We start from the raw sequence: 27402 nt of genomic DNA, 5'->3' as shown, positions 1-27402 counted from the left end.
TGAGTTATATCCAAATCTCAAGCGGACCACACCAAATGAAAACAGTGGTGATTGAATGCCTACCATTAAAAACTTCTTAAGGCTCACTGTAATGCTTATTCACCATCTAACTTGTTGATTAAGTTATAAGTAGCTCAACAAAGTGAAAAAACAAATAGCAGCATTTGTGACCTCTAGCGTTCAATCATCGCTGTTTTCTGTAGTGTGGTGGTTCACATGAGATTTGAATCTTCCTATCCTCATGCACTAAAATCATCATAAAACATGGGTGCACACATATATCACGGTGGGTCCACGTAGCACGGTTTAGTAGCTACTGGCTAGTGACAGCGTCAGTAGGCAACCTCTTCCTATGAAATGACCCCGGAAATCACTAGCAATCCTCATCCTATGAAATGAGCCCGGAAATCAGGTAGATGGAAAACTCAAGTGGGCCAGGCCAATGTAACAGTAGAGATCTTAACCCCAAATAAGCCCGAAACGGGGTAGATCCAAAACTCAAGTGAGCACACAGATGCAACAATGGACATGGTGACACCCACCATTGAAACCTTCCCAGGGGCCTACCTGATGCTTATATTTCATCCAATCTGTTCATAAGGTGAGTCACACAAGAATGAAGTGAAAAACCAAATATCATCCGGATCCAAAAACTTCCGTTGGCACAGGAAGATCTCAACGGTAGACGTCCCCATCCCACTTTCCCTGTGGTGCAGGCCACTCAACTTCTCAATCGACCTTATTTTTAAATCCAAGATCTAAAATTTCATGGCTAAAATAATGGGCGGAGTGGATTTCATACAAACATTACGTTAGGCCCCACATAAATTTTTTTTTTTTTTTTAAAAGGAAGGTGTTGTAAGAAATTCCCATCCCAAAAGCCGTACCAATGCTCCGAGGATGTGAGGGCATTTTCGTAAGCAAAAAATTAGAAAACCCCATCTCTTCTCTCTTCTTGCAGGCCAGACACCCGCAGACGAGGGTTTATCAAGGGTTTTCAACTTTTAATACACATTCCCTACCTTTTTCTCTATCCAAGGATGATTTCTGTATCAACATATCAATTTTCAGGTCTTTCTTCTCTCTCTCTCATACCCTTTTGTTTTTCTATTTTTAATTAATTTTTTTCTAATTTTCTTCATTTTCCATAGGTTCTATTCAGCCCAGTCTTCTGAAACTACCCTTTCCCATTCAGAGATTCAAAGAAGCGAAGCTCGTAACAAGAGGGGTAAATTCGTCTTATGAAGTCCCATTCAAATCCCATTTGAATTTGAAATTTTCATTTTCAAATTCAAATTCATGCTTTTAACTATTTCTTTTGAATTATTAGTTTCTTTTCTATAATTATTGTTGTTTAATTGGAGTTTTATTGTAATGCTTATAGAATGGAATGCAATGTAATCCCTTAGGGAGCAGAGAATTAACAGCTATCTTCATTCTTCTCTACTCTCTAATCTCTCCACACCATCTTCTTATTCTTTTCTAATCTTGCTTCCTTGTCTCCGCTCGTATCTTTCAATTCTCATCATTTTCTTTATTCAATCCTTCTTCCTCACACTTCCGGCTAAGATGAACATCATTTGGTATTAGAGCATACTGAGAAAAATCAGTTTACAGAAAAATCTGTGTTTTTCTCTGTGTATATTCGACAGTCAAAATGGACTGCTATATATAAGCTTACAAGAGCAAATCAAGATCCTAAATTAGATCCTAAATTACAGAAAAATAAAATAAAGATCTATCTAATTCCCTTGATTGAAGGGATTATAAATCTCCTAAATATATACATGAAATAATATCCCTTAATTTAAGATAACATAATCTTAACACTCCCCCTCAAGTTGGAGCATGTATATCCACCATGTTCAACTTGATTCTTAATTCTTTAAACACATTTCCTCCAAGAGCCTTCGTAAAAACATCTGCCAGCTGCAAATGAGATGGAACAAATTTGGTGATAATATGACCATCTTGTATCTTCTCTTACAACATGACAATCAAGTTCTCTGTGTTTGGTGTGCTCATGATATATTGGGTTTGCTGCTATGTGGAGAGCAGCTTGATTATCACATAGCAACATTGCTGGTCCTGTAGAAACTTGCATATCATTGAGCAAAAATCTGAGCCAAGTTAGCTCACAGATTGCTGCTGCCATGGACCTGTACTCAGCTTCTGAGGATGATCTTGAAACTGTTTTCTGCTTCTTTGCTTTCCATGAAATCAATGAATTCCCTAAGAACACACAATAACCTGTAGTTGATCTTCTTGTCATAGGACAGTTTGCCCAATTAGCATCACAATAAGCCTTTAAGGCAAAGGAATTGCTCGAGGAGAACAACAATCCTAAACCAGGACTGCCTTTCAAATATTTTATAATGCGAAGAGCAGCATCCCAGTGAGGCTTTCTCGGAGCATGCATAAATTGGCTTAAAATATTAACTGAGTATGTAATGTCTAGCCTTGTAATTGTGAGATAGATTAGTTGTCCAACTAACCTCCTGTAGCGAGCTGGATCATATAGCAGATCACCTTGATAATCTGTGAGCTTCAGATTCATTTCTATGGGAAAGTTTGATGGGTGAGCACCCAAGTATCCAACATTTTCTATGATTTCTAAAGTATATTTTCGTTGAGAGATAACAATACCTGCTTTGGACCTTGCAACTTCCAACCCAAGAAAATACTTAAGGAGGCCAAGATCTTTAATATGAAATTGTTAATGAAGAAATTGCAGGAGACTTTGTATAGCAGTTGCATCATTTCCAGTTATTACTATGTCATCTACATAGATAAGCACCATAGTTGTAGATGAGCCTTTAGTCTTCACGAACAAAGAATAATCTGAATGTGATTGAACAAAGCCAGCCTGTTTGATAGCATGCGAGAATTTTGCAAATCAATTTCGAGGGGCTTATTTAAAGTGCCTTGGAGGGATATCCTAACCGCTTGTGCCATGGAAGGTTTGTAGTAGAATCAACATGATAAGAAGTTGGTGTAGACTTCACTGGAGGAACAAAGTAGTACAAGCCATTAAGCTGCTTCCCCAATCCAGTCATCTTCTTCGAAGTTAGGTCCTGCAATATACAAAAAGTGGGAAAGAAGTGAATTGAACAATTCATGGTAGTTGTGAGTTGACTCACTGATGGTAAATTCACATGAAAAGATGGTGCACATAGAATGTTTTTAATATGCATATGATCTGAGAGTTGTGTGGAGCCAATGTCAGTTATCTTAGAATATGCACCATTGGGCAATGTTACTTGAGAAGATAAAGGAGAGGTATTAGATACTGAAGATGCTATGTGATTTGTTGCATCACTATCAATAATCTAATGATTCAAGACTGTCTTTTGGACACTAAAGGATGAGTAGAAAGGGGCAGAGATACCTGTATAATTTGTTTTGGCAGAATTTTTACCATTACGGAAAAAGGCTTTTATTTGGACAAGCTTGAATCAACACGGAATCGCCGAATTGAAAGTGAAATGCATGGAAATGACCGTGAAGTGAAGCGAATTGAACATGAAATGCATGGAAATGATCAAGAAACGCAATTGGACCGTGAAATGCATGGAAATGACCGTGAAGTGAAGCGAATTGACCTTGAAGTGCATCGAAATGACTTGAATCAAAACGGAATCGGCGAAAATGACCATGAAATGCATGGAAATGACCATGAAGTGAAGTGAATTGAACGTGAAATGCATGGAAATGACCGTGAAGTGCATGGAATTGAACGTGAAGTGAAGCGAATTGACCGTGAAGTGCATGGAAATGACCGTGAAGTGCAGGGAATTGACCATGAAGTGCATCGAAATGACCGTGAATCTAAACGGTATCACTGGAAACGACCGTGAAATGTATGAAAATGACCGTGAAGTGAAGCGAATTAACTGCAAAATCCATGGAAATGACCGTGAAGTGAAGGAAACTGACCGTGAAGTGCATGGAAATGACCGTTAATCTAAACGGAATCGCTAGAAATGACTGTGAAATGCATGGAAACGATTGTGATGTGAAGCGAAATGACTGTGAAATGCATGGAAATGGCCGTGAAGTGAAGGGAATTGACCGTGAAGTGCATGGAAATGACCGTGAATTTAAACGGAATTGCCAGAAATGACCGTGAAATGCATGAAAATGACCGTGAAATGCATGGAAATGATTGACTTCACGGTCGATTCCTTCACTTCACGACCATTTCCATGCATATCACGGTCATTCGCGCGTAGTCATTTTGCTTCCATGCATTTCACGGTTATTTCTAGCGATTTCGTTTAGATTCACGGTCGTTTTGATGCACTTCACGGTCAATTCCCTTCACTTCACAGTCATTTCCACGCATTTTGCGATTAATTCGCTTCACATCATGGTCATTTCCATGCATTTCGCAGTCAATTCGCTTCACTTCATGGTCATTTCTATGCATTTCATGGTCATTTTCAGCGATTCCGTTTATATTCACGATCATTTCGATGCACTTGATGGTCAATTCCCTTTACTTCACGATCATTTCCACGCATTTTGCGGTCAATTCGCTTCACTTCATGGTCAATTCCAAGCATTTCGCGGTCAATTTCGGCGATTTCGTTTAGATTCACGGTCATTTCCATGCACTTCACGGTCAATTCCCTTCACTTCACGGTCATTTCTATGCATTTCACAGTCATTTCGCTTCACTTCACGGTCATTTCCAAGCATTTCACTCATCGCTTCACTTCACGGTCAGTCGCATGTTTAGATTCATGATCATTTCCATACACTTCACGGCCAATTCCTTTACTTTACGGCCATTTCCACGCATTTCACGGTCAATTGCGTCACTTCACGGTCATTTGGTGCATTTCATGGTCAATTCGGCGATTCGTTTAGATTCAGGTCATTTCCATGCATTTACGGTAATTCCCTTCACTTCATGGCCATTTCCACACATTTCATGTTATGCTTCACTTCACAGTCATTTTCATGCATTCAATCAGTTTCAGAATTAGTTTAGATTCACGGTCATTTGATGCACTTCATGGTCATTCCTTCGGGAGTTCGAACGCTTCACGGTCATTCCCATGCATGGAAATGATCAAGTGAAGCGAATTAACCGTGAAATGCATGAAAATGACCGTGAAGTGAAGCGATACGATGAAATGCATGGAAATGACTGTGAAGTGCATGTAAATGACCGTGAATCCAAACAGAATTGCCGAAAATGACTGTGAAATGCATGGAAATGATCGTGAAGTGAAGCGAATTGATCGTGAAATGCATGGAAATGACCGTGTAGTGAAGGGAATTGACCTTGAAGTGCATGGAAATGACCGTGAAGTGAAGGCAATTGACCATGAAGTGCATGAAAATGACCGTGAATATAAACGGAATCGGCAAAAATGATCGTGAAATGCATGGAAATGAGCGTTTAGTGAAGCGAATTGACCGTGAAATGCATGGAAATGACCGTGAAGTTAAGGGAATTGACTGTGAAGTGCGTGGAAATGACCATGAATCTAAACGGAATCGCCGGAAATGACCGTTAAATGCATGGAAATGACCCTAAAGTGAAGCGAAATGACCGTGAAATGCATGGAAATGACCCTGAAGTGAAGCGAATTGACCGTGAAATACATGGAAATGACCGTGAAGTGAAGGGAATTGACCGTGAAGTGCATGGAAATGACCGTGAATCTAAACGGAATCACCAGGATTGACCGTGAAATGCATGGAAATGACTCGTGAAGCGAATTGATGTGAAATGCATGGAAATGATCGTGAAGTGGAGGGAATTGTGTGAAATGCATGGAATTGACCGTGAAGTGAAGGGGAATCGCCGGGATTGACCGTGAAATGCATGAAATTGATCACGAAGTAAATGAAATGAATGAAATTGATCACTTAGTAAATGAAATGGATATTCGACCATCGACCTGATGGAATCTTGGAAAATAACCAGGTTAGTTGGTTAAAGTAGCTTCTCCTACCCCTAAATCATATAGGGTACATCAAGTAACTAATTTTGGTTTAGAAGACATTCTTGTTAAATGAATAAAGAAATAAATGAAAAAAAAGAGAGAACAAAAGTTTTTTATGGTTATATATACATATTTATATAAATATGTGTTAGAGAAAATTATAGGTAGAATAAAGTTCTTCATGTAAAAAAAAATAATAATAATAAGAAAATTTGTAAAAGCAGTCCGTCTATGGCTACGGTTATAATTCGTAGCCATAGGGGCCGGCAGGTGGGCATGGCCCCACCGGACAAGCCAGCATTAGTTCGGCGGGCCCACCTTAGATAATTCTCTATGGCTATGGATTTTGGTATTCATGGCTACGGTTATAATCCGTAGCTATAGGTCTCTCCCTTTCAAGGGTTACATAAGTTTTGGATCATTATGAAATTTGTTTTTCATCTTCATCCAGGTCTTTGTGACCTTATTAATAGATTGGATGGAAAATAAATGTTATGGTGGGCCCTACAAAAGTTTCAACGGTGAAAATCAATTTTCTGCTACTGTTTGTGGTGTGGTCCAGTTGATCTTTAGATATGATTTTTTTTTTATAATGCTCCGAAATGATCTCGAAATATGGATGAATGTTGTGGATATAATAAATACGTAACTGTGGGGCCCACGTAACGTTGATCTCTTTTGAACCGTTCGTACAACTCGGAGTTCGAGGAGCGTCAGCGCTCGTCCTCCCGCTTGAAGGAAAAAGCAGGGGCATTTTCGACCTTCTTGAAGATCTGTCTAGATCTCTGGAGGTGTTTCAACATAGAGTACACTGTTTGTAAGCTCCTGACTTAGAGAATTAAATATCCAGGAAAGCACCATATCGTTGCAGCGCTGCCATAAAGAGTATTTTGGATTTTTTTCATTTGGGGTGGAAATTGTTCCTTTGATGAACCCCAGTTTGTTTTTAGCACTGAGACTTACCAACATAGATCTCTTCCACATATCATAATTGGTTTCATCTAAGACTTTTGGAACAAGAATCATGCCAGGATGATCAGAAGGATGGAGAAAAAAAGGATCTGCGGAATCAATCACAGACGTAGACATAGCGTGATTAGAGTAGGCGGAAATGATTTATAGAGGCAACAAGATCATTGGCGCTCCGATACCATGAGAAAAATCAGTTTACAGAAAAATCTGTGTTTTTCTCTGTGTGTATTCGACAGTCAAAATGGACTGCTATATATAAGCTTACAAGAGCAAATCAAGATCCTAAATTAGATCCTAAATTACAGAAAAATAAAATAAAGATCTATCTAATTCCCTTGATTGAAGGGATTACAAATCTCCTAAATATATATATGAAATAATATCCCTTAATTTAAGATAACGTAATCTTAACACATACCGAGCCATTATGACGAGAATATAAGAATCCGTTAACCAGCTTGAAATTCAAGCGGTGGCCATGGCGGAACAAATTGTAAAAAACTATCAGAACAAATTGCTCAAAACATGGATGATATTAAGGAACATCAAGTTACTCTCGGTGGGTTTCATGAGAGGAATGAGCGGAATTTTGTGGAGTTGAAGGATACCTTGTGGACACTTCTACAACTTAACACTGGCAAGACAACCGAGTCACCCCAAACGCACCCTCCACCCCCATCCTTGCCCACACCTCCAAAAACTTTTAATCCCATGGGAGGAAATCCTCTCGAAACACACCCTCCACCCCCGTTGCTATCCACAACTTCAATGGTTTATAATCCCGTAATAGCCGGTTCTCCTTCCACATTGCAGACTACACGAGTGGACTTCCCCCGCTTCAACGGGGAGGATCCCCTTAGCTGGATCTACCAGGTTCAACTTTTCTTTAGCAATAACCAAACCGATGTGCATGAGAAGATTGGATTAGTGATTTTTCACCTTGAAGGCAAAGCCATTCAATGGTATCATTGGATGGAAGACATCATATCGACATGGACGTGGGATGAATTCAAATATGCTATTTGTATTCGCTTTGGCACCACAGAATATACACAACCGGGTGAGATGTTGTCATGACTGCAACTACGTGGAACAATGCAAGAATATGAAGACAAATTTGAATGTCTTGCGAACCTCACTATTAAACTACCCGAATCTTTTATGACTGACTGTTTCGTTGGAGGGTTGTGCGATGATATTCGGGCCAAGGTTAAATTTTTTCAACCGATGTCCCTGATCAAAGCCATTGGATTAGCACGATCGGTGGAAGAAAAGATCGCCCTAGCCCACAAATCCAACCGTTCTTGCACGGAGCATTTTCTTCCTTCAGTTGCTGCTACACAGTCCACACCGAAGGCATCTACGGCCCTGAAACCATTCCCATCAAACACCTTACACCATCCAAAATGGAGGAATGACGTAGTCGCGGTTTATGCTATAACTGCGATGAGTGGTTCCATTGAGGCCACCGCTGCAAAATGAAACAACTCTTTCTCATGGAGGGAGAATGGCCGGAAGACAATTCCACGCTCTATGACCTCGGAGGACGCTGTGTGGGAGACTTGGGCGAGTCTCTTTTCTTGGTTCCTTAATTTTAAACCTTGAGGACAAGGTTCTTTTGATGGATGGTGGGATGATGAGGTTCATAAATTATGATTTTAATACACACACACACACACACACATATATATTTTAAATTGTCAGTTACTTTTCTATAATTATTGTTGTTTAATTGGAGTTTTATTGTAATGCTTATATAATGGATTGCAATGTAATCCCTTGGGGATCAGAGAATTAACAACTATCTTCATTCTTGTCGACTTCTAATCTCTCCACATCATCTTCTTATTCTTTTCTAATCCTGCTTCCTTGTCTCCTCTCGTATCTCTCAATTCTCATCTATTTCCTTATCGAATCATTCTTCCTCACACTTCCGGCTAAGGCACACATAATTGTCATTCTCTGTTCTACAAAAACAATTCAGTAAATTTTTTTTTTTTTCCATTTTCTAAATCTTTTATTTTTATTTTCAGATTTCCAGTAATCAGTTTTGGAATCCTTTCCGAAGCCGTCTGTGCATAAAATGTGCTGTTTCAGGAAGGAGCAATCGAGAATTGAGATCCGAAGAAGACAGATTACGTCCGGAACCGTTCTGGTCGACTTTGATCAAGGAAGCATTTTGGTATGGCGCAATCTGCTCCTCGTGTTACACGTGTGTAGGAATCAGGGCTGTTCATCAGGTGGGCCACACCGATCATGCATCCTGGCCACACGTGCGGGGAGAATTGATGGTTGGAAATGACTGACTGATGGTCCACATTCAATGTACAAGCCTGGCTCACTTGGTCAGCGTGCCCGGTATGATTTTTTTGACCGGCACGTGTGTGAAGCGGACCCCACCTGATGAAAGGACCTGGTTCCATGACCACTTGAGTGGCCCTTTTGCATTGCTCTTATGAATTATAGGCGCTGTACTGTTAATAAGGTGCTGTAAATAGGAAGCAAAGATTGTTCAGTGGAAATTCAATTCTAAGGAATTCTGTGTAAAAGATCTGTCACATGATCTGGGTGGTTCATCCTGAAGGCCCCACCATAGATGGGCCCCATGGCAAAAATCTTAGTGATCAGAGATCCTCGTATTGCCATATCAGCACATCCATTTGGACAATGAGGACGTCTAATCAGAGGGCTTTTGCCACATAGACCATCCAACTGCAACACATGCAAGTAGATTAATGGTCTGGATCACCTCTTGGTGAGGTCTCCATCTCGCTAGCAAAACTCCACAAATTATGATCTGGTGGGATCGTTTGCATCAGTTTCAAATTCTGGTAATTCTTCATTTGCAGCGTGCTAGTGAAGCGTTTGCCAAATTGTGTTTGGATTGGATTTCTAGAATTCAGTAACTTGAGAAGCTAGCATTTTTTGCATTGCTGACATTTTCTTTCTACAGGGGCTTGAGATCACTACTCGTGTTTTTGTTTGAGCAGCCCAGTCAGCTTAGGTATATCGAGTGGCCAAGTTTCCAAAGCACGGTTTGTAAATCTACAAACCAAAATGGTTTTATTGTCACGATCATAATGCCTATTACAGCAACTAACTTCAATCATCTAGATGATGCAAGAACTTTGATAACTTCAACAGTTGGATTGTACCAAATGAGATTTGAATCTTCCTATCCTCATGCACTAAAATCATCATAAAACATGGGTGCACACATATATCACGGTGGGTCCACGTAGCACGGTTTAGTAGCTACTGGCTAGTGACAGCGTCAGTAGGCAACCTCTTCCTATGAAATGACCCCGGAAATCACTAGCAATCCTCATCCTATGAAATGAGCCCGGAAATCAGGTAGATGGAAAACTCAAGTGTGCCAGGCCAATGTAACAGTAGAGATCTTAACCCCAAATAAGCCCGAAACGGGGTAGATCCAAAACTCAAGTGAGCACACAGATGCAACAATGGACATGGTGACACCCACCATTGAAACCTTCCCAGGGGCCTACCTGATGCTTATATTTCATCCAATCTGTTCATAAGGTGAGTCACACAAGAATGAAGTGAAAAACCAAATATCATCCGGATCCAAAAACTTCCGTTGGCACAGGAAGATCTCAACGGTAGACGTCCCCATCCCACTTTCCCTATGGTGCAGGCCACTCAACTTCTCAATCGACCTTATTTTTAAATCCAATATCTAAAATTTCATGGCTAAAATAATGGGCGGAGTGGATTTCATACAAACATTACGGTAGGCCCCACATAAAATTTTTTTTTTTTTAAAAGGAAGGTGTTGTAAGAAATTCCCATCCCAAAAGCCGTACCAATGCTCCGAGGATGTGAGGGCATTTTCGTAAGCAAAAAATTAGAAAACCCCATCTCTTCTCTCTTCTTGCAGGCCAGACACCCGCAGACGAGGGTTTATCAAGGGTTTTCAACTTTTAATACACATTCCCTACCTTTTTCTCTATCCAAGGATGATTTCTGTATCAACATATCAATTTTCAGGTCTTTCTTCTCTCTCTCTCATACCCTTTTGTTTTTCTATTTTTAATTAATTTTTTTCTAATTTTCTTCATTTTCCATAGGTTCTATTCAGCCCAGTCTTCTGAAACTACCCTTTCCCATTCAGAGATTCAAAGAAGCGAAGCTCGTAACAAGAGGGGTAAATTCGTCTTATGAAGTCCCATTCAAATCCCATTTGAATTTGAAATTTTCATTTTCAAATTCAAATTCATGCTTTTAACTATTTCTTTTGAATTATTAGTTTCTTTTCTATAATTATTGTTGTTTAATTGGAGTTTTATTGTAATGCTTATAGAATGGAATGCAATGTAATCCCTTAGGGAGCAGAGAATTAACAGCTATCTTCATCCTTCTCTACTCTCTAATCTCTCCATACCATCTTCTTATTCTTTTCTAATCTTGCTTCCTTGTCTCCGCTCGTATCTTTCAATTCTCATCATTTTCTTTATTCAATCCTTCTTCCTCACACTTCCGGCTAAGATGAACATCATTTGGTATAACACATACCGAGCCATTATGACGAGAATATAAGAATCTGTTAACCAGCTTGAAATTCAAGCGGTGGCCATGGCGGAACAAATTGTAAAAAACTATCAGAACAAATTGCTCAAAACATGGATGATATTAAGGAACATCAAGTTACTCTCGGTGGGTTTCATGAGAGGAATGAGCGGAATTTTGTGGAGTTGAAGGATACCTTGTGGACACTTCTGCAACTTAACACTGGCAAGACAACCGAGTCACCCCAAACGCACCCTCCAGCCCCATCCTTGCCCACACCTCCAAAAACTTTTAATCCCATGGGAGGAAATCCTCCCGAAACACACCCTCCACCCCCGTTGCTATCCACAACTTCAATGGTTTATAATCCCGTAATAGCCGGTTCTCCTTCCACATTGCAGACTACACGAGTGGACTTCCCCCGCTTCAACGGGGAGGATCCCCTTAGCTGGATCTACCAGGTTCAACTTTTCTTTAGCAATAACCAAACCGATGTGCATGAGAAGATTGGATTAGTGATTTTTCACCTTGAAGGCAAAGCCATTCAATGGTATCATTGGATGGAAGATATCATATCGACATGGACGTGGGATGAATTCAAATATGCTATTTGTATTCGCTTTGGCACCACAGAATATACACAACCGGGTGAGATGTTGTCATGACTGCAACTACGTGGAACAATGCAAGAATATGAAGACAAATTTGAACGTCTTGTGAACCTCACTATTAAACTACCCGAATCTTTTATGACTGACTGTTTCGTTGGAGGGTTGTGCGATGATATTCGGGGCGAGGTTAAATTTTTTCACCCGATGTCCCTGATCAAAGCCATTGGATTAGCACGATCGGTGGAAGAAAAGATCGCCCTAGCCCACAAATCCAACCGTTCTTGCACGGAGCATTTTCTTCCTTCAGTTGCTGCTACACAGTCCACACCGAAGGCATCTACGGCCCTGAAACCATTCCCATCAAACACCTTACACCATCCAAAATGGAGGAATGACGTAGTCGCGGTTTATGCTATAACTGCGATGAGTGGTTCCATTGAGGCCACCGCTGCAAAATGAAACAACTCTTTCTCATGGAGGGAGAATGGCCGGAAGACAATTCCACGCTCTATGACCTCGGAGGACGCTGTGTGGGAGACTTGGGCGAGTCTCTTTTCTTGGTTCCTTAATTTTAAACCTTGAGGACAAGGTTCTTTTGATGGATGGTGGGATGATGAGGTTCATAAATTATGATTTTAATACACACACACACACACACACACACATATATATATTTTAAATTGTCAGTTACTTTTCTATAATTATTGTTGTTTAATTGGAGTTTTATTGTAATGCTTATATAATGGATTGCAATGTAATCCCTTGGGGATCAGAGAATTAACAGCTATCTTCATTCTTGTCGACTCTCTAATCTCTCCACATCATCTTCTTATTCTTTTCTAATCCTGCTTCCTTGTCTCCTCTCGTATCTCTCAATTCTCATCTATTTCCTTATCGAATCATTCTTCCTCACACTTCCGGCTAAGGCACACATAATTGTCATTCTCTGTTCTACAAAAACAATTCAGTAAATTTTTTTTTTTTTCCATTTTCTAAATCTTTTATTTTTATTTTCAGATTTCCAGTAATCAGTTTTGGAATCCTTTCCGAAGCCGTCTGTGCATAAAATGTGCTGTTTCAGGAAGGAGCAATCGAGAATTGAGATCCGAAGAAGACAGATTACGTCCGGAACCGTTCTGGTCGACTTTGATCAAGGAAGCATTTTGGTATGGCGCAATCTGCTCCTCGTGTTACACGTGTGTAGGAATCAGGGCTGTTCATCAGGTGGGCCACACCGATCATGCATCCTGGCCACACGTGCGGGGAGAATTGATGGTTGGAAATGACTGACTGATGGTCCACATTCAATGTACAAGCCTGGCTCACTTGGTCAGCGTGCCCGGTATGATTTTTTTGACCGGCACGTGTGTGAAGCGGACCCCACCTGATGAAAGGACCTGGTTCCATGACCACTTGAGTGGCCCTTTTGCGTTGCTCTTATGAATTATAGGCGCTGTACTGTTAATAAGGTGCTGTAAATAGGAAGCAAAGATTGTTCAGTGGAAATTCAATTCTAAGGAATTCTGTGTAAAAGATCTGTCACATGATCTGGGTGGTTCATCCTGAAGGCCCCACCATAGATGGGCCCCATGGCAAAAATCTTAGTGATCAGAGATCCTCGTATTGCCATATCAGCACATCCATTTGGACAATGAGGACATCTAATCAGAGGGCTTTTGCCACATAGACCATCCAACTGCAACACATGCAAGTAGATTAATGGTCTGGATCACCTCTTGGTGAGGTCTCCATCTCGCTAGCAAAACTCCACAAATTATGATCTGGTGGGATCGTTTGCATCAGTTTCAAATTCTGGTAATACTTCATTTGCAGCGTGCTAGTGAAGCGTTTGCCAAATTGTGTTTGGATTGGATTTCTAGAACTCAGTAAGTTGAGAAGCTAGCATTTGTTGCATTGCTGACATTTTCTTTCTACAGGGGCTTGAGATCACTACTCGTGTTTTTGTTTGAGCAGCCCGGTCAGCTTAGGTATATCGAGTGGCCAAGTTTCCAAAGCACGGTTTGTAAATCTACAAACCAAAATGGTTTTATTGTCACGATCATAATGCCTATTACAGCAACTAACTTCAATCATCTAGATGATGCAAGAACTTTGATAACTTCAACAGTTGGATTGTACCAATATTCTTTTACATCAGAAGTAGTTTAGCCTTTTCTGATTGCTGTGCTCTTTATGATGTTCTTGTGATGTGAGGTTCTGGTCATCATTTGCAACCATAATGGATATTATTACTTCTGCATGCCTTTACAATCCCTCACCGTCATTTGCAATCATCATGGCCACCTAACAACACGTTGGCTCATGACAAGAGATAATACTTGTATGATGTTGGGACCCGTCAAATTTAGGTTTGTAACATTTATTTCTTCAACCTTCCACCCCTGAAACAACATGTCAGGTACTTCAAGAGTTTGTTAAGGGTTTGTTTGTTTAGGTGGAAAACGTGGAAAAGATTATGAATTCCCCTAATGTGACAGTTTCCTCTATTTGAAAAACCAAAGAAGAGGGGGAATTTGATTTCCTTTTGCTAGCTTCTCCTAAAAAAACAATTAAAAGATATTTTCCCTTCCTTCCCCCCCCCCAAAAAAAAAAACTTGTCGTTTGATTGTTGACCTTGTAACATTTCTATGGAAAATGACAGAGAACCAAACAATGGAATTATAGCTGGATTCCGTAGTTTTCTATTTACCGAGGATTCCATAGGTGTTTTGTTTCCATATTTTAGATTCTCTCAATCCAAACAAGTGGAATGCTAACTCTTCGACGTGGCTAGAAAAAGTGATGTGGCTGAAGGTATGAATTTGGGTGCTGTAAGGATGGTATAGACGGCAGCTAGAGGTGCTGGCTGGTTGTGGCTAAGGGTGATGGGTACCATCCCCATTGCTTCCCTTTTTGTGTCCTATTTGATTCCTAGATCCACCTAAAATTTGGGAAGATATCCCAACATGACCGGACACAATGAATGCACAAATTGGATATCACGATGTTCCCCACGAGGCCTTTGACACATGGTTTCCCTAAGTAGACACTTAGTGAAGGTTACACGCAGTGAAAATGAGAGGTTGGTGCAGGCTACGTGGATAAAAAGAAGTGAAAGGATGCGGGTGCAATCTATGCCATCTCTTGTGCACTAAAATCTCAACCGTTCCCTGCCAAGTAGCTACATTTTTATGACATATTTACCCTCTCTTAACCAATTTTGTGAAGAGTGAAGACTAATTGCAAAGGCTAAAATGTCTAAAGCTATTGGCATTACATATAGTAGATATGTAGAGAGGGGTGGTGTAGGGATTATGGAAAAAGGGAGAGGTGGCAATGATTATTTAAAAGATGATGTCATAAGGAGCAAAGCGTAATTTAGTAATTTGAGAAGGTTTATTTGTGAAGAGTGAAGACTAATTGCGAAGGCAAAAATGTCCAAAACTATTGACATTTTACGTAGTAGATATGTAGAGACGGGTGGTGTAGGGATCATGTAAAAAGGGAGAGGTGGCAGTTATTATTTAAAATACGATGTCATAAGAAGTGAAGGGTAATTTAGTAATTTGAGAAGGTTTATGATGTTATGGTGATGTAAGAAGGGTAGTTTTGTAAATGGATAGAAGGTAGAAGGAAAAAGGAAAGCCTTTTGTGATGTTATAATTGCATCATGTTGAAAGCAGGAAATGGATTCCTGCATGCCAACGCATCCCACATTTAGTGCATATGGGTGGGCGTGTGTGGATGGCATGTGCAAGCTAGCACATATGGGCTGTGGCGATCGGATCTCCACTTCAATATCATCTATTATGGAAGGGTTTGGGGTCTGTGGGTAGGCTCTATGGTTAGGTTCTTGCAATCTTGTGAGAAATGAGAGTAGAAAAGTGGGCCAACCCTTGGGTCCGGTCATATCGCTTTGTTGAGTTTGAGTTAGTTGCATTATCTATATTACTTAAAATTGCCCATAATCCTATGTTTTCGTTATGGATCATGTGGTACAAATTATGGGTCATTTGTGATCTAGATGGCTAATTTTAGTGGTCCAAAATTATGGTCCTATACTCGTACGTGCTGATTAAGTTGTAATGTAAATTTATAGTGATAGTGACATAGTGTAGAGATGTATGATTTGATTTTTGCAACAACATGTGTGTAAGATAGTACTATTTATTCAGGATCTATAGTCATCATTTCCTGTATAATTACAATATTGTATAAACTGGGGAGACCCACATGATCCAACCCCTAGTGTACCACGTATTGGAGGAAGTTGCGTACCGAGTGCCCATTCTCATACCATGTACTTGTGAAAATACCTTGATGGATGGTTGACAATTTCGGCAACAATAGAAAAGAGAGAAGTGATGAATGGTTGAAGATTTCGGCAACAATAGAAAAGAGAGAAGTGATGAATGGCTGAAGATTTCAGCAAAAATCAGAGGTGGATTACCTGTCTTTCACTGATCTACCCAATCTGCATCTGCATAAGATTCGATTCGGAGTTGTCCATTAGACTTGTATAGAAGACCTTGTCCCGGAGAGCTTTTCAAATACTGTATATGGCTGGAAAAAGCTAGGTCAAAGGTTTCCAAGCCACCCACCTGTTTCTGACTTCACGGCCCACCTTTTGAGTGGACCAACTGTTTTTTGGTTGAGAACATCTTCATGGCCTGACTCACCTGGTGGATGGCTTGGATATTGCACCTATCTGCCACACTGGTACATGTGGTGGAATGGAGATGGTATGAATTGTACATGCTATGGACTTTGCAAGCCTCTGTTTGTATTATGCATGCCCTAGGAATGTACTCTACAACTAGGAGTGACTGTGAAAGTGAGCCAGCCTAGCCCAGGGGTCCAGTCCGGGGCTGTGGCCAGCCCACTTTGGGCTGGGTTTGTATGTGCATAAATGCCTGGTATGACAGTTGGGTGTGAGCTGACTTATGTAATGGTGTTGGACTGGATCCTTGGCTAGTGGGCTAGGCCAGGATTGGATGTAGATGCTGATATAGCGGACCTAGTTGGTCCTGACTTGGGCATTTTGCTCAAGCAGCTAGCTTGGACAAGCATCATCTGGCCCAACCCTGCCCATTTACACCTCAATCTACAACTCTCTAGCGGATAACTGCTGAAAGCATCTAAATAGTAAGCCCACCCCAAGACGAGTGCTCTCCTATTCTGACTTCCCCAAAGCCTCCGGTAGCACAGCTGAGACAACGACGGGTTCTCTGCCCCTGCGGGGATGGAGTGACAGAAGTCTTGAGACATCTCAACTTTGACAAAGTTTTATGTTTTATTTCCTCATGGACTCTTCTTCTTGTTCTCGCTTTACAAAATCAAGTGTATTACAACTCTTTGATATCTCATTTGAACTAATCTAAGCTACCAGACTAGAATATTGTATGCATTTTCATGTGTTTTGGATTGAGAGAATCCAAATAATGGAAATGGAAACCCTCCTAGGCTACGTTTGGATAAGCGGAACTCATCGGAAAATAAAACATTCTCTTGATTTGATATTTTCTATTGTTTGGATTGCAAAGAAAATTGTGGATTGTACAGATAACCATTAGCCTTATCCAAGGTGGCGGTTCTCTAGCAGAATATACAAAGTGACCGTTGTCCAACGAATCAAACAAGACCCTTAAAAATGGAATTCATTTTCAACAGGTCCGATGGATATAATCATGATAGTTGCAAACAAAGGAAATTGCCACATCAAGGGAATTTATATTCTTTTCCACGGTTTTCAAAGATGCATTGGTTCCAATATGAAAATAAATTAGATACCAAAGGTGCATTTAGATGCACTATCTAATTGAATTCGATTGAGAGTCTACGAGTGAATAACCATTGTCATTTTTTTAGCATTCTTATTGCAGCTAGGTTACTTCCAAGTTGTGCTTGAAAACTGCAATTTGAACATCTTCGTCTTGATTAAAATGAGTGTTTATAGTTGAATTCCCTTGTGATTGCAAACGCAGCCCAACTAAAATTTCATTTACTCACTACTTCCCGCTGCAGCTCTGACATTCATATTCTAATCATGCTGTTTATTTGGGATTTTGCAGTTGAGGACTGCTACTCTTACTCTTGTTATTGTCGCCCTTCTCATCGTCGCCTTGTCTTCAATCGACTCGGCACTGTGCTATCTACTGACTTTACTCCTCCGGAGAACCGCGTGATGGATCAATACCCTTTGAAACTGAGGTTTGCTAATTCCAAATGTCAATACACACACACCCAACTGGTACACACATGCAGGACATGTAGATTCCTTGACCCCAAAATCAACGTGATGAACTCATCAGATTGACCACACATGAACATCGGATGTGGACCACTGGAGAGTTCTACATGGGGGCAGATTCATGAATCAGATGCCCTATGCATATGCCAGGTTGGTATGCACTGCCTCATCCAGAGATGGCAAGTTGAAACAACCAACCTCCTTGAAACCATAATTTTAGAGATTGTAGCATATTGTCTGGACACCGTTCGTTATGCTAAGTGGGCCCATTGCCGATGAAAACATCGTGGCCATCTGTTTTAATCATTGTATCAGTTGATATGGCCATGCTAAATCATGCCTGCAGGTTATTAATAATATTGCAGATGGAACAGTTCTCGGAATCGGTTGGTATTGTATATGGAAACTCCATGTGATTTGAAAAGGGGCCTGATCATGTTCTTGAAATCCTTTTAAGGTCTGTTTTATGATTAATGAAAATGAGATGAACCCAATTTCAGGCATCTACCAAATGGGCGATTAATGCGTTGATTCGACTGATTGTGCGTTGATTCGACTGATTGTTTTACCCAATGGGCCTGCTTTAGATTAATTTGCCACTGGTAATGTTCCATTCTGTTGCTTATGTATCTGAGGGAATTGTGAAGGGAACGGTCCCAGTAATAGTCCTTTCAATCGGATTTCCTGTTGCGAAAAACTGTCAATCTCGATCAGATGGTTGTTGCATTGCAGAACAAAAGCTTGAAGTTGATTGGGTGTGGGCCCACTAATAAGTGGGTGATGAGCCCAGACATATTGATTAGACCGTCCAATTGCTTCAATGCAGCTAAAATGAATGGTTCATTTCGCTTGGGGAAAAGGTACTATGAGGTTGAGCTCTGTGGGCCGCACTGTGATGTGTGATCGACATCCACCCCATCTTGATGCACCCTTCAATGGTGGGCCACCAGCATAAAAAATAAAAATAAGGCCAATCCATGACTTGGGCCACACCACATACAACAGTTAGAGCGTGGATACCTACCCATTGAAACTTTCATGGTTGTTTATAGGGCCCACAGATGTGGTTCAGACATCCAACCCATTCATTGTGTTTGTCCAACTTGAATGAGGGGTCACACCAAATTTCAGCAGTATCCAGAACTCAGGTGGGCTCCACCAAGTGCTTTCAGATGTTGGAGGTATGATTTCACTGTTTCAGATGTTGTGATCCACTTGAGTTACGGATACGGCTGATTTTTTGGGATATACCACAACCTTAAGAGGACCCACCAAATGCACGGTGTCGATGTTAGACATATATCCCAGTTTGGCCCACACAGCTCGAATGTACATGTCTATGTCCAACTGCACTTGTTTGGGTGCAGCATTTACCATATGTCCATTTGGATTCGGCCTAGCTAGAGACGGACGGTGCTGCCAGGGCATCTGTGGGGCCCACCGTGATGTATACTTTTTTTCCACACCGTCCATCCATTTTGATAGACCATTTTAGGCCATGAGCCCAAAAAGGAGGCAGATTAAAGGCTTAAGTGAGCCACACCATAGGAAGTAGTGGGTATTGAAAGCTTACTACCCAAAACTTCCAGGGGGACACACAAGTTTTGGATGAAGCAGATATTTAAGTTTTCCCTTCATCCATGTCTATGTGACCTTATGAACAGGTTGGATGGCAGATAAACATCATGGTGGGCCTTAGGAGGTTTTCAACGGTGGGAATTCAATCCCCACTTCTTCCTGTGGTGTGGTCCACCTGAGCCTTCAATCTGCCTCCTTTTTGGGGCTCATGGTCTAAAATGACAGGGCAGCGCGGATAAAACGGTAGATTAATTGTTACCGGGTAACAACTTAGTGGGTAACCAATCCTTAGCGTGGGGCCTGCCTTGATGATGTGTTGCATATCCATGCCGTCCATCCTTTTTTCCAGCCCATTTTAGTTTGTGGTACAAAAAATTAAGAAAATCCAAATCTCAGGTGGACCACACCTCAGGAAATGGTGGTGATTCAACGATCACCATTAAAAAACTTATCAGGGCCCACTGTAAGAAGATCCATAATGTTTACGGTCATTCACCACTTTTTCCAGCCGTGTGGTTCACCATAGATTTGGATCTGCTTAATTTTTCGGACCGCGTCCAAAAATGGGCTGGAAAAACGGATGGGCAGCGTGGATATACAACACATTCATCAAGGTGGGCCCCACACGGTAAGGGTAACACCTAATCCGCTCCCTTCAGATATGATGTACACGTGGCGTGTCCAAATGGCCAGATTTGAATGACCCTTGGGTCATGGAACATAAACGGTAGGGTGCTCGTGATGAACGGACGGGATCTTGCAAATGCGTTCTACAACAACAAGAACAATGAAATACATTTACATTGGTTCAAGCTATTTGGGGCCCACCATAATATATGACTTCCATCCAAACCGTCTATTAGATCCCCCACTGTATTTTAGGCATAGATCCCAAAATTCAGCCCAATCACCACACTAAGAAGAACAAGGGGGACACTAGGGAGATGGATGCAGGCCATGGAAAGTTCCAGATGGAATGTGGGGTCCACCGTGCTGTGTACATGCCACCAAGTGAATACACGTTTTATGCGTGACCATACACGGCTCCATTCATTGTTTCCCACCTGAATTTTGGAGCGAAATGATTGCTGGGATGTACAGTCAAAGATGAGGAGCACCATCAGATGCACGGTCTGGATTCTACATGCATACCACGGTGGGCCCCACACAATCGAACATGCGTGATCATTCCCTCTATCATCATCATCATCATAAAGAATCATACTCTTCTGCATCATCATGATACTGAAAAAGCTCTGTGGGCCCCACCATGATGTATGTATTGAAGCAGTGGGAATTGAAGGGTTACTATCAAAAGCTTCTTGGGGCCCACCGCGATGTGTATTTGTCATCCAACCTGTTCATGAAGTCACATGAACCGGAAACGGATTGGCTACTCCCCCTGACACCATCCCCTGGCTGGTGGTCGGTGATCTGTGGGCCCCACCATGATGTATGTATTTCATCCATTCCGTTCATCCATTTTTAAAGATCATTTTAGGGCTTTCCCAAAAATGAGAGGGATATAAATCTCAGGTGGACCACACCACAGGAAAACAATAGTGATTGGATATCCATCATTTAAATCCTCCTAAGGCCCACTGAACTGTTTATTTGACATCCAATCTGTTGATTAGGTCATAAAGACCCAGATGAAGGGGGAAAAACAAATATCAGCTCGATCCAATACTTTTATGGCCCCCAAAAAGTTTTTAATGGTCGACGTTCATTACACACTGTTTCCTGTAATGTGGTCCAGTTGATATTGGGATATATCTAATTTTTTGTTTAATACCATAAAATGGTCTAGAAAAATAGATGGACGGCATAGATGAAACACATACATCATGGTGGGGCCTACAGAGCACCGACCACCAGCCATTGGCTGGTGGCAGAGGGAGTACCCAATCCGTTTCCACGTAAACCTAGATGAAGGAAGAATACAAATATCAGCTTGATCCAAAACTTCTGTGTCCCCAAAGAAGTTTCCAACGGTAGGAGTTCAATCCCCATTATTTCCTTTGGTGTAGTCCACTTGAACTTTGTATGTGCTTCATTTGTTTTCATTCATACCCTAAAATGAGCTGAAAAAATGGATGGACGGTGTGGATAAAACAAATACATCATGGTGGGCCGCACAGAGCTACCTACTGTAGTGTCTACTATCTAATTCGAGTCCGTGTACCTTGCTATCAACGTACCGACGCGTCAGTATATATTTCCTGAAAACATAAAAGAAGGGTGCGTAATACGCACAGTAAGTGACGTTAGCAAGTATCCGTTTCTATTTCTGACTATAAAGAGGAAAAGAAAAGGACTTGTTTGATACTCTGGCGGAGAAGGACTCTTGATACGCACGCGCTTAGAATTGGACACGTGGCATACACGAACTCAAATTAAACCGTCTACATTGTGGCAGTCCCAAAATCAAAATTTTAGAACTATCCTAACTTCTGATTCGTGCTCACTTGTCCATTGAAATACAACTATAGATTTTTTTTTTCAACTTTAACCGTCCAATAAATGTCTACGAATCTGACTGTCAGATAATCAAATGAGCCGTGATTTTAATTTTACGATGCATCTGAGCTGAGATTCAGAATTTGGACGGTTTAATATGAATAAGTTAGAGGGTGGGTATGAAATTACCAGTAATTCCAACGTGGCTGAGTATCATCTATACATTCTGCAAGAGTATGTAAATTTTTTCTCAAAGAAAAAAACGGTTTTTCAAAACAGATGAGGCTTTTCCATCGCCCTTTACGCTCTCTCTCCCAACTCCAACGGCTCTCTCTCTCTCTCTCTCTCTTTCTACAAAGGAGAGTAGAGCAGTGTGAAATCTTCTTCTGCTTTTCCTCTCTTGTGTGTGTGCTTTTCCTCTCTTGTGTGTGCTTTCGTATAAAAGAGGGAGATTAGTAAAGGAGAAGAGAGAGAGAGAGAGAGAAGAAAAGGAAAATGGTGAGAATCTTTTCTCGTTTTCAAGGCTACAGGAGATTCCATTCCCCCTTCTTGGTACTCTTCTTTTAATGCTCCCACCTTCACTTTTTCTTTCTCCTCCTTTATTCTCTCTCTCTCTCTCTCTCTCTCTCTCTCTCTCTTCTTTTTCTTCTTTTTTGTGCTTTTGATGAACCTCAGTCCTTGAAGCAAATGACCATTTCCATGGGTTTTTCATGTGGAGATGGCTCAGTAAGAGACCCATCCCCCCCCTCTATCTATCCTTTACTTTGTCTTTCTGATCTTGGGTGGGGATTTCCCCATCAGAATTTTATTGGGTTTTTAAAATTTTGAATTTTTCTTTCTTATTTCAAATTTCATTCTTGTTTCTTGTTTAGGATAAGGACTGCCTGCTCCCAAAGGGAGCTGAAGCGACTGGGAAAGCCGAAGCCGGAGAAGGACCGGTCCATGGTGTTGTCATTGCAGCCAGTGGAAGCCGTTATGGGATCGAATCCGAAGTTGAATTTAAGCCAATAGAGCACCCTCTCGAGCCCACCGACGAAGATCAACCTGTTAAATGCCCAATGCCCAACTCCTCTGTTCTCAATGTAAGCTTAAATCCCCGCCCCCCTAAACTGGTGGGCCATTTTGTAGTGATCCTAGCTACATTGTGGATGAGAGGCATCCAAAAATCTTCTCCTTGATCCTATCATCCAATGATTTCCTCCGTAAAATGTGGAGAATCGACCTGAATTGACTCAGCCACTATAGAGAGCTCGTTTCAGTATCAAAATTACTTGCAAATCATTGACAAAACTGTAAAATGAGCAAACTCCATTTCTCCTCATAATGGTCATTCTGAGATTTTTCCTTTTCCATGTTCATTTAGGACGGAGCCACTCGGAAGGAGCGGGCCGTAGAAAGCCTTCGGAAGAGGGTGGAATTCTCGGCGACGAACGAAGAAGAAGATGGCATGGTTGTTGATATGCAGCCACCAGCACGCGCCGTGCGCAAGAGGCACCAGACTCTCACCCGTGACCGTATTAGGCTCCCGTCGGTCCTGGCCCCACCACAAAGTAGTACCATCTTACAGATGCTCCGAGAATGTAACGAGTTTGAATCTTGATGAGCAGCAAGTGGCCTGCTGCGGATTCCACCATTACAAATCTCCAGATATTCATCTGAGTTTCAAGAAATGTAGTTGCTGTGGAGGATCAGAGACAGACTCCCGGTGTTTTTTTTTTCCCTTCTTCTTGAGATCTTGAGAAGGGGTTTTTTCGTTTTTCGTTTTTGTTTTTGTTTTAGATGAGAAATGCCTTTTGGGGGATTCTTGTAAATAATGCTCTTGAACCCATATCACTGCTACTAGCTTTTATGGTCTAGATGTTACTGTTCTTTATATATACAATAATCTTGCATATCTATGCTCTTTTTCTTCTCCATTTCATATGCTACATCCATGATCCAATCAGCAGAATCCAAGATCATGCTAAAATCATGAGGCCCACCTAGATTCCTTGTTGTACATGGAGGAAGATTTCCTGTTATGCTTATTAAGAAAAGTTAGGTTTCATGAAAAAAAAAAGATCCTTCTAGTCTACACAGTTCAAATGCCAATGTGTCAGATATGGGAGAGATCTATGGTTTATGGATGGGACATATGGATGTGTTACAGTTCAAAATCAGGCCTTGGTAAGGTGGGCCACAGGTGTGTTCATGTAGTAAGATCTACAAATTTTAATATGGTCATATCTACAACAGATTGGAACTGAAACAATCATACATTGATGGAGTGGAAAAGCAGAACTGGACACCATCAACCAATTAAAGACATGGACAATTCCATTACCCTACTATGTGGGTGATATGGGCCAACCTGTATGTAATTTCATGGCATTATCTTCCACTGGTTGAATCATCCAGGACTGATCTGATCGTGAGATGGAGGCCGTATGCATTATAACTGTTTTTGAACCATAGAACATATAGGGTGGGGCCAATGTGGTGCACAAAGGGACGTGATGAGGTCAATCACCGTCTTCCTTAAGGGATAACTACTCCAAATCCATGAAGCTTTGTGGACTCCTCGTAGAGCTTCCTCGAATCCACGATGGACAAAAGCAACAATAATTCCTAATAAATTTAAAATAATTTGATTGATGAAAAAAAAAAAAAAACAAAATTACAACTCTTTAAATAAGTGACTCAAACCTTAGGATGGAGTTTTAGACTTAAGACTCCAACCCAAACACCCTAAAAGCCATAAATAGGTAACTTACTATTTATAAACGACCTCTATTCCTACTATAGTCCGTGGTTTTCGGCCAAAAATAGTAAGTGTCCAATTTGGCCCAACCACATTATTCTCTTAACTTTTCTAAGCCCTTTAATACACACACACACACACACACACGACTTCTACAACTCAAAGGATAAAAAATTATACTCAAACAAAAACTTACTATTTATAGTAGAAATGAAACTAAATGGGACTTTTGATCTTCGATTTGATGAAATCTCAAAAATCTGGCATGGGCAACCCGGCATGGTAGGGTTGGTTGGCTTAAGTAGGTCCTCCGACCCTAAAATTATATATAACATGTCGAAAAACTCATACCTGCTTGTGAGATACGACTGATTTAAGGTTCTGACTGATCAGATTGCTTTCGCCTCCAATTAGGCCTTCTTTGGTCCATCTTTGCCATGAAAGTGTTTGCAACCCGCTCTACATAACAATGCGAGGGTGTGATAGTGTTGTGCTACTTAGAATGAGAAGGGAATTTCTAATTCCTGCTCACTATGCATGTTAATGCGGCACATATGGATGAGATCTGTGCATCATCATCATAGGGGCTCCACCATGTATGTACCTTGGTTCAAAATCTGCGTGACAATCATCAGGTGGGCCGTACGGCATGTGTTCACACCCCAAGTATAGTGTTGTGATATAGTAATAAACTCGGTAAAACCGAGATCGAATACACAAGGACTGAACCTGTACGTAATCTGGAAATAACTAGAACTAGAACTAGAATAAGATGAAATTTAAATAAAGTGAATATAGGGGAATAATGGTGAAATAAGAAATAAAATTTGTAGAAATCAAAGGTGAGAAACTAGGGATTCAGAGGATCCACTTGTAGAGATCAGGAGATCTACGCTTAATTCACGAACACAACTGGAATCAGAATCCCATCTTCATCCAGTTGGAAGATATCACATTAAAAACCAAAGCTGAACATCCTTTGATCTAGTTTTCAAGAGATGATAGGTATGAGAATTAGAATTGATTCCATCACAAAACCATGTTCATGAGACAAAGCAAATAATAGAATTTAACCAATCCACATCTAATCTAAGGGATGTGTGAATGTTAGAAGGGATTCCGTCATCCAACCATGCCCAGGAAACGATGGTGAATAACAGGGTTCCCAAATTCACAAACCCTATAATGGTTAGAACATGCTCAAAGCTATCGTGGATCCACTGTAATTTAAGTCACAACAAACCATTAAAAACTAAAGGTATTCCTATTAATCAAACTTAAATAAAAAGAGAGTTCAAGTAACATGAATCAAAGCAGTAAAACCAATCCCATCACACTACAAGCTTCACCTCTTACCCCTAGCTAAGAGGTTTAGCCAATCATAATTATGATCAGACTAAAGTCTCAGAAAAGCATTAAAAGAAAAAGAAAAACTAAAAAGAAAGAAGGAAGAAGATCTTGGCCAGCCACTTTGCCTCCACGGCTGCCCATGCTCCACAGTCCAAGGGATGATTCCATAGCTGGCCCTCTCTCTCTCCCTTTATAGACGTGCGGCCAACAGGTCGGTGGGGAAGTCGGTTTGGAGAACCGACTCCACTCTTACGCAGAGAACTGTCGGTGGAATGCATCAGCCTCGTGCGTAAAGCCTTACGCAGCAACAGCGGCAACCGTTCCGGTTTTTCCAACGTTTTCGGCCCATGGAGATCTTGCATGCTAGATCTGAGCCATTCGGTCATCTTGGCTCCGGTCGGACACCCAATGGAGTGAATTTGGACGGTAAGGATCGTCGGAACGATCCTTTCCATGGTCGTAGAACGACCTAGATCGTTCGGGGCTGTCTGGACGAGCGAACAGAGCCAGCGCTTCTAGCGCTGTGCTGACGGTGGGACCCATTATCAGAGTTGTGTGAGAAATCCACTCCGTCCATCAGATTCATGGAGAAATTTCGGTAGTATTTATGGTGTTTTGACGTCTTTTGATGTGGACCACCTGATCTATCGTTTGGTGATGATTCGACCCTTCAGCGAGCAAGAGAGCAGATTCTGACGTGTCTTGGGCCAAGCTCTCCTAGGGTGCGGTCGATTCCTCCTCCTGAGTGCATTGGATGGGTTGGATCAGCCGTCCGGATGATGAAGGTGGGCCGTGCATCCTCCCAGCAACGCGCTATGCGGACGCTGAAAAACTGAAACAGAGCTGTTTCCGTTTTCATCGGTATAAGGCAGTTTGACCGATTTAAATTCGTTTGGTGTAATGCGAGTGCACAGATAGTGTGCACTCACACTCAAATGAAGTGGGTCCCAC

General features: G+C 41.2%; 2 protein-coding genes across 5 annotated transcripts; both read left to right on the top strand.

Annotated features, from left to right (window-relative positions):
* Window positions 1-879: 879 nt before the first annotated feature.
* On the top strand, window positions 880-18336 carry LOC131227773 (uncharacterized). 2 transcript variants are annotated; one of them, XM_058223586.1, is made up of 5 exons: window positions 880-1071; window positions 1152-1228; window positions 8966-9114; window positions 9886-9967; window positions 18145-18336. In XM_058223586.1, the coding sequence occupies exons 1-5, from the start codon at window positions 1041-1043 to the stop codon at window positions 18256-18258; spliced, it is 453 nt and encodes a 150-aa protein (XP_058079569.1). In that variant the 5' UTR covers window positions 880-1040; the 3' UTR covers window positions 18259-18336. The 2 variants fall into 2 exon arrangements, with proteins under 2 accessions (XP_058079569.1, XP_058079568.1); XM_058223585.1 differs by lacking the exons at window positions 880-1071; window positions 1152-1228; window positions 8966-9114; window positions 9886-9967 and adding exons at window positions 10751-10943; window positions 11024-11100; window positions 13091-13239; window positions 14011-14092.
* A 4418-nt stretch (window positions 18337-22754) lies between these two features.
* Window positions 22755-24257, top strand: LOC131227772 (uncharacterized). 3 transcript variants are annotated; one of them, XM_058223583.1, is made up of 3 exons: window positions 22755-22913; window positions 23234-23443; window positions 23725-24257. In XM_058223583.1, exons 1-3 carry the CDS (start codon window positions 22857-22859, stop codon window positions 23959-23961), a joined length of 504 nt encoding a protein of 167 aa, XP_058079566.1. In that variant the 5' UTR covers window positions 22755-22856; the 3' UTR covers window positions 23962-24257. The 3 variants fall into 3 exon arrangements, 2 of the variants coding, with proteins under 2 accessions (XP_058079566.1, XP_058079567.1); XM_058223584.1 differs by lacking the exon at window positions 22755-22913 and adding an exon at window positions 22947-23087; XR_009162489.1 differs by lacking the exon at window positions 22755-22913 and adding an exon at window positions 23068-23143.
* The last annotated feature ends 3145 nt before the right edge of the window (window positions 24258-27402 follow it).

The sequence above is a fragment of the Magnolia sinica genome, chromosome 15, assembly GCF_029962835.1.
Source record: "Magnolia sinica isolate HGM2019 chromosome 15, MsV1, whole genome shotgun sequence".
NCBI lineage: Eukaryota > Viridiplantae > Streptophyta > Magnoliopsida > Magnoliales > Magnoliaceae > Magnolia > Magnolia sinica.
The sequence above is the reverse complement of the archived record's forward strand: the minus strand, read 5'-3'. Positions and strand labels throughout refer to the sequence as shown.

Excerpts from the sequence above, each read along its gene's own strand:
- LOC131227772 (XM_058223583.1), top strand. The coding sequence starts at position 22,857 with ATGGTGAGAATCTTTTCTCGTTTTCAAGGCTACAGGAGATTCCATTCC. Across the intron at positions 22,914-23,233 it reads GATTCCATTCCCCCTTCTTG|GATAAGGACTGCCTGCTCCC; the intron begins GTACTCTTCTTT and ends TTTCTTGTTTAG. Across the intron at positions 23,444-23,724 it reads CCAACTCCTCTGTTCTCAAT|GACGGAGCCACTCGGAAGGA; the intron begins GTAAGCTTAAAT and ends ATGTTCATTTAG.
- LOC131227773 (XM_058223586.1), top strand. The coding sequence starts at position 1,041 with ATGATTTCTGTATCAACATATCAATTTTCAG. Across the intron at positions 9,115-9,885 it reads TTGATCAAGGAAGCATTTTG|GGGCTTGAGATCACTACTCG; the intron begins GTATGGCGCAAT and ends TTCTTTCTACAG. Across the intron at positions 9,968-18,144 it reads GGCCAAGTTTCCAAAGCACG|TTGAGGACTGCTACTCTTAC; the intron begins GTTTGTAAATCT and ends GGGATTTTGCAG.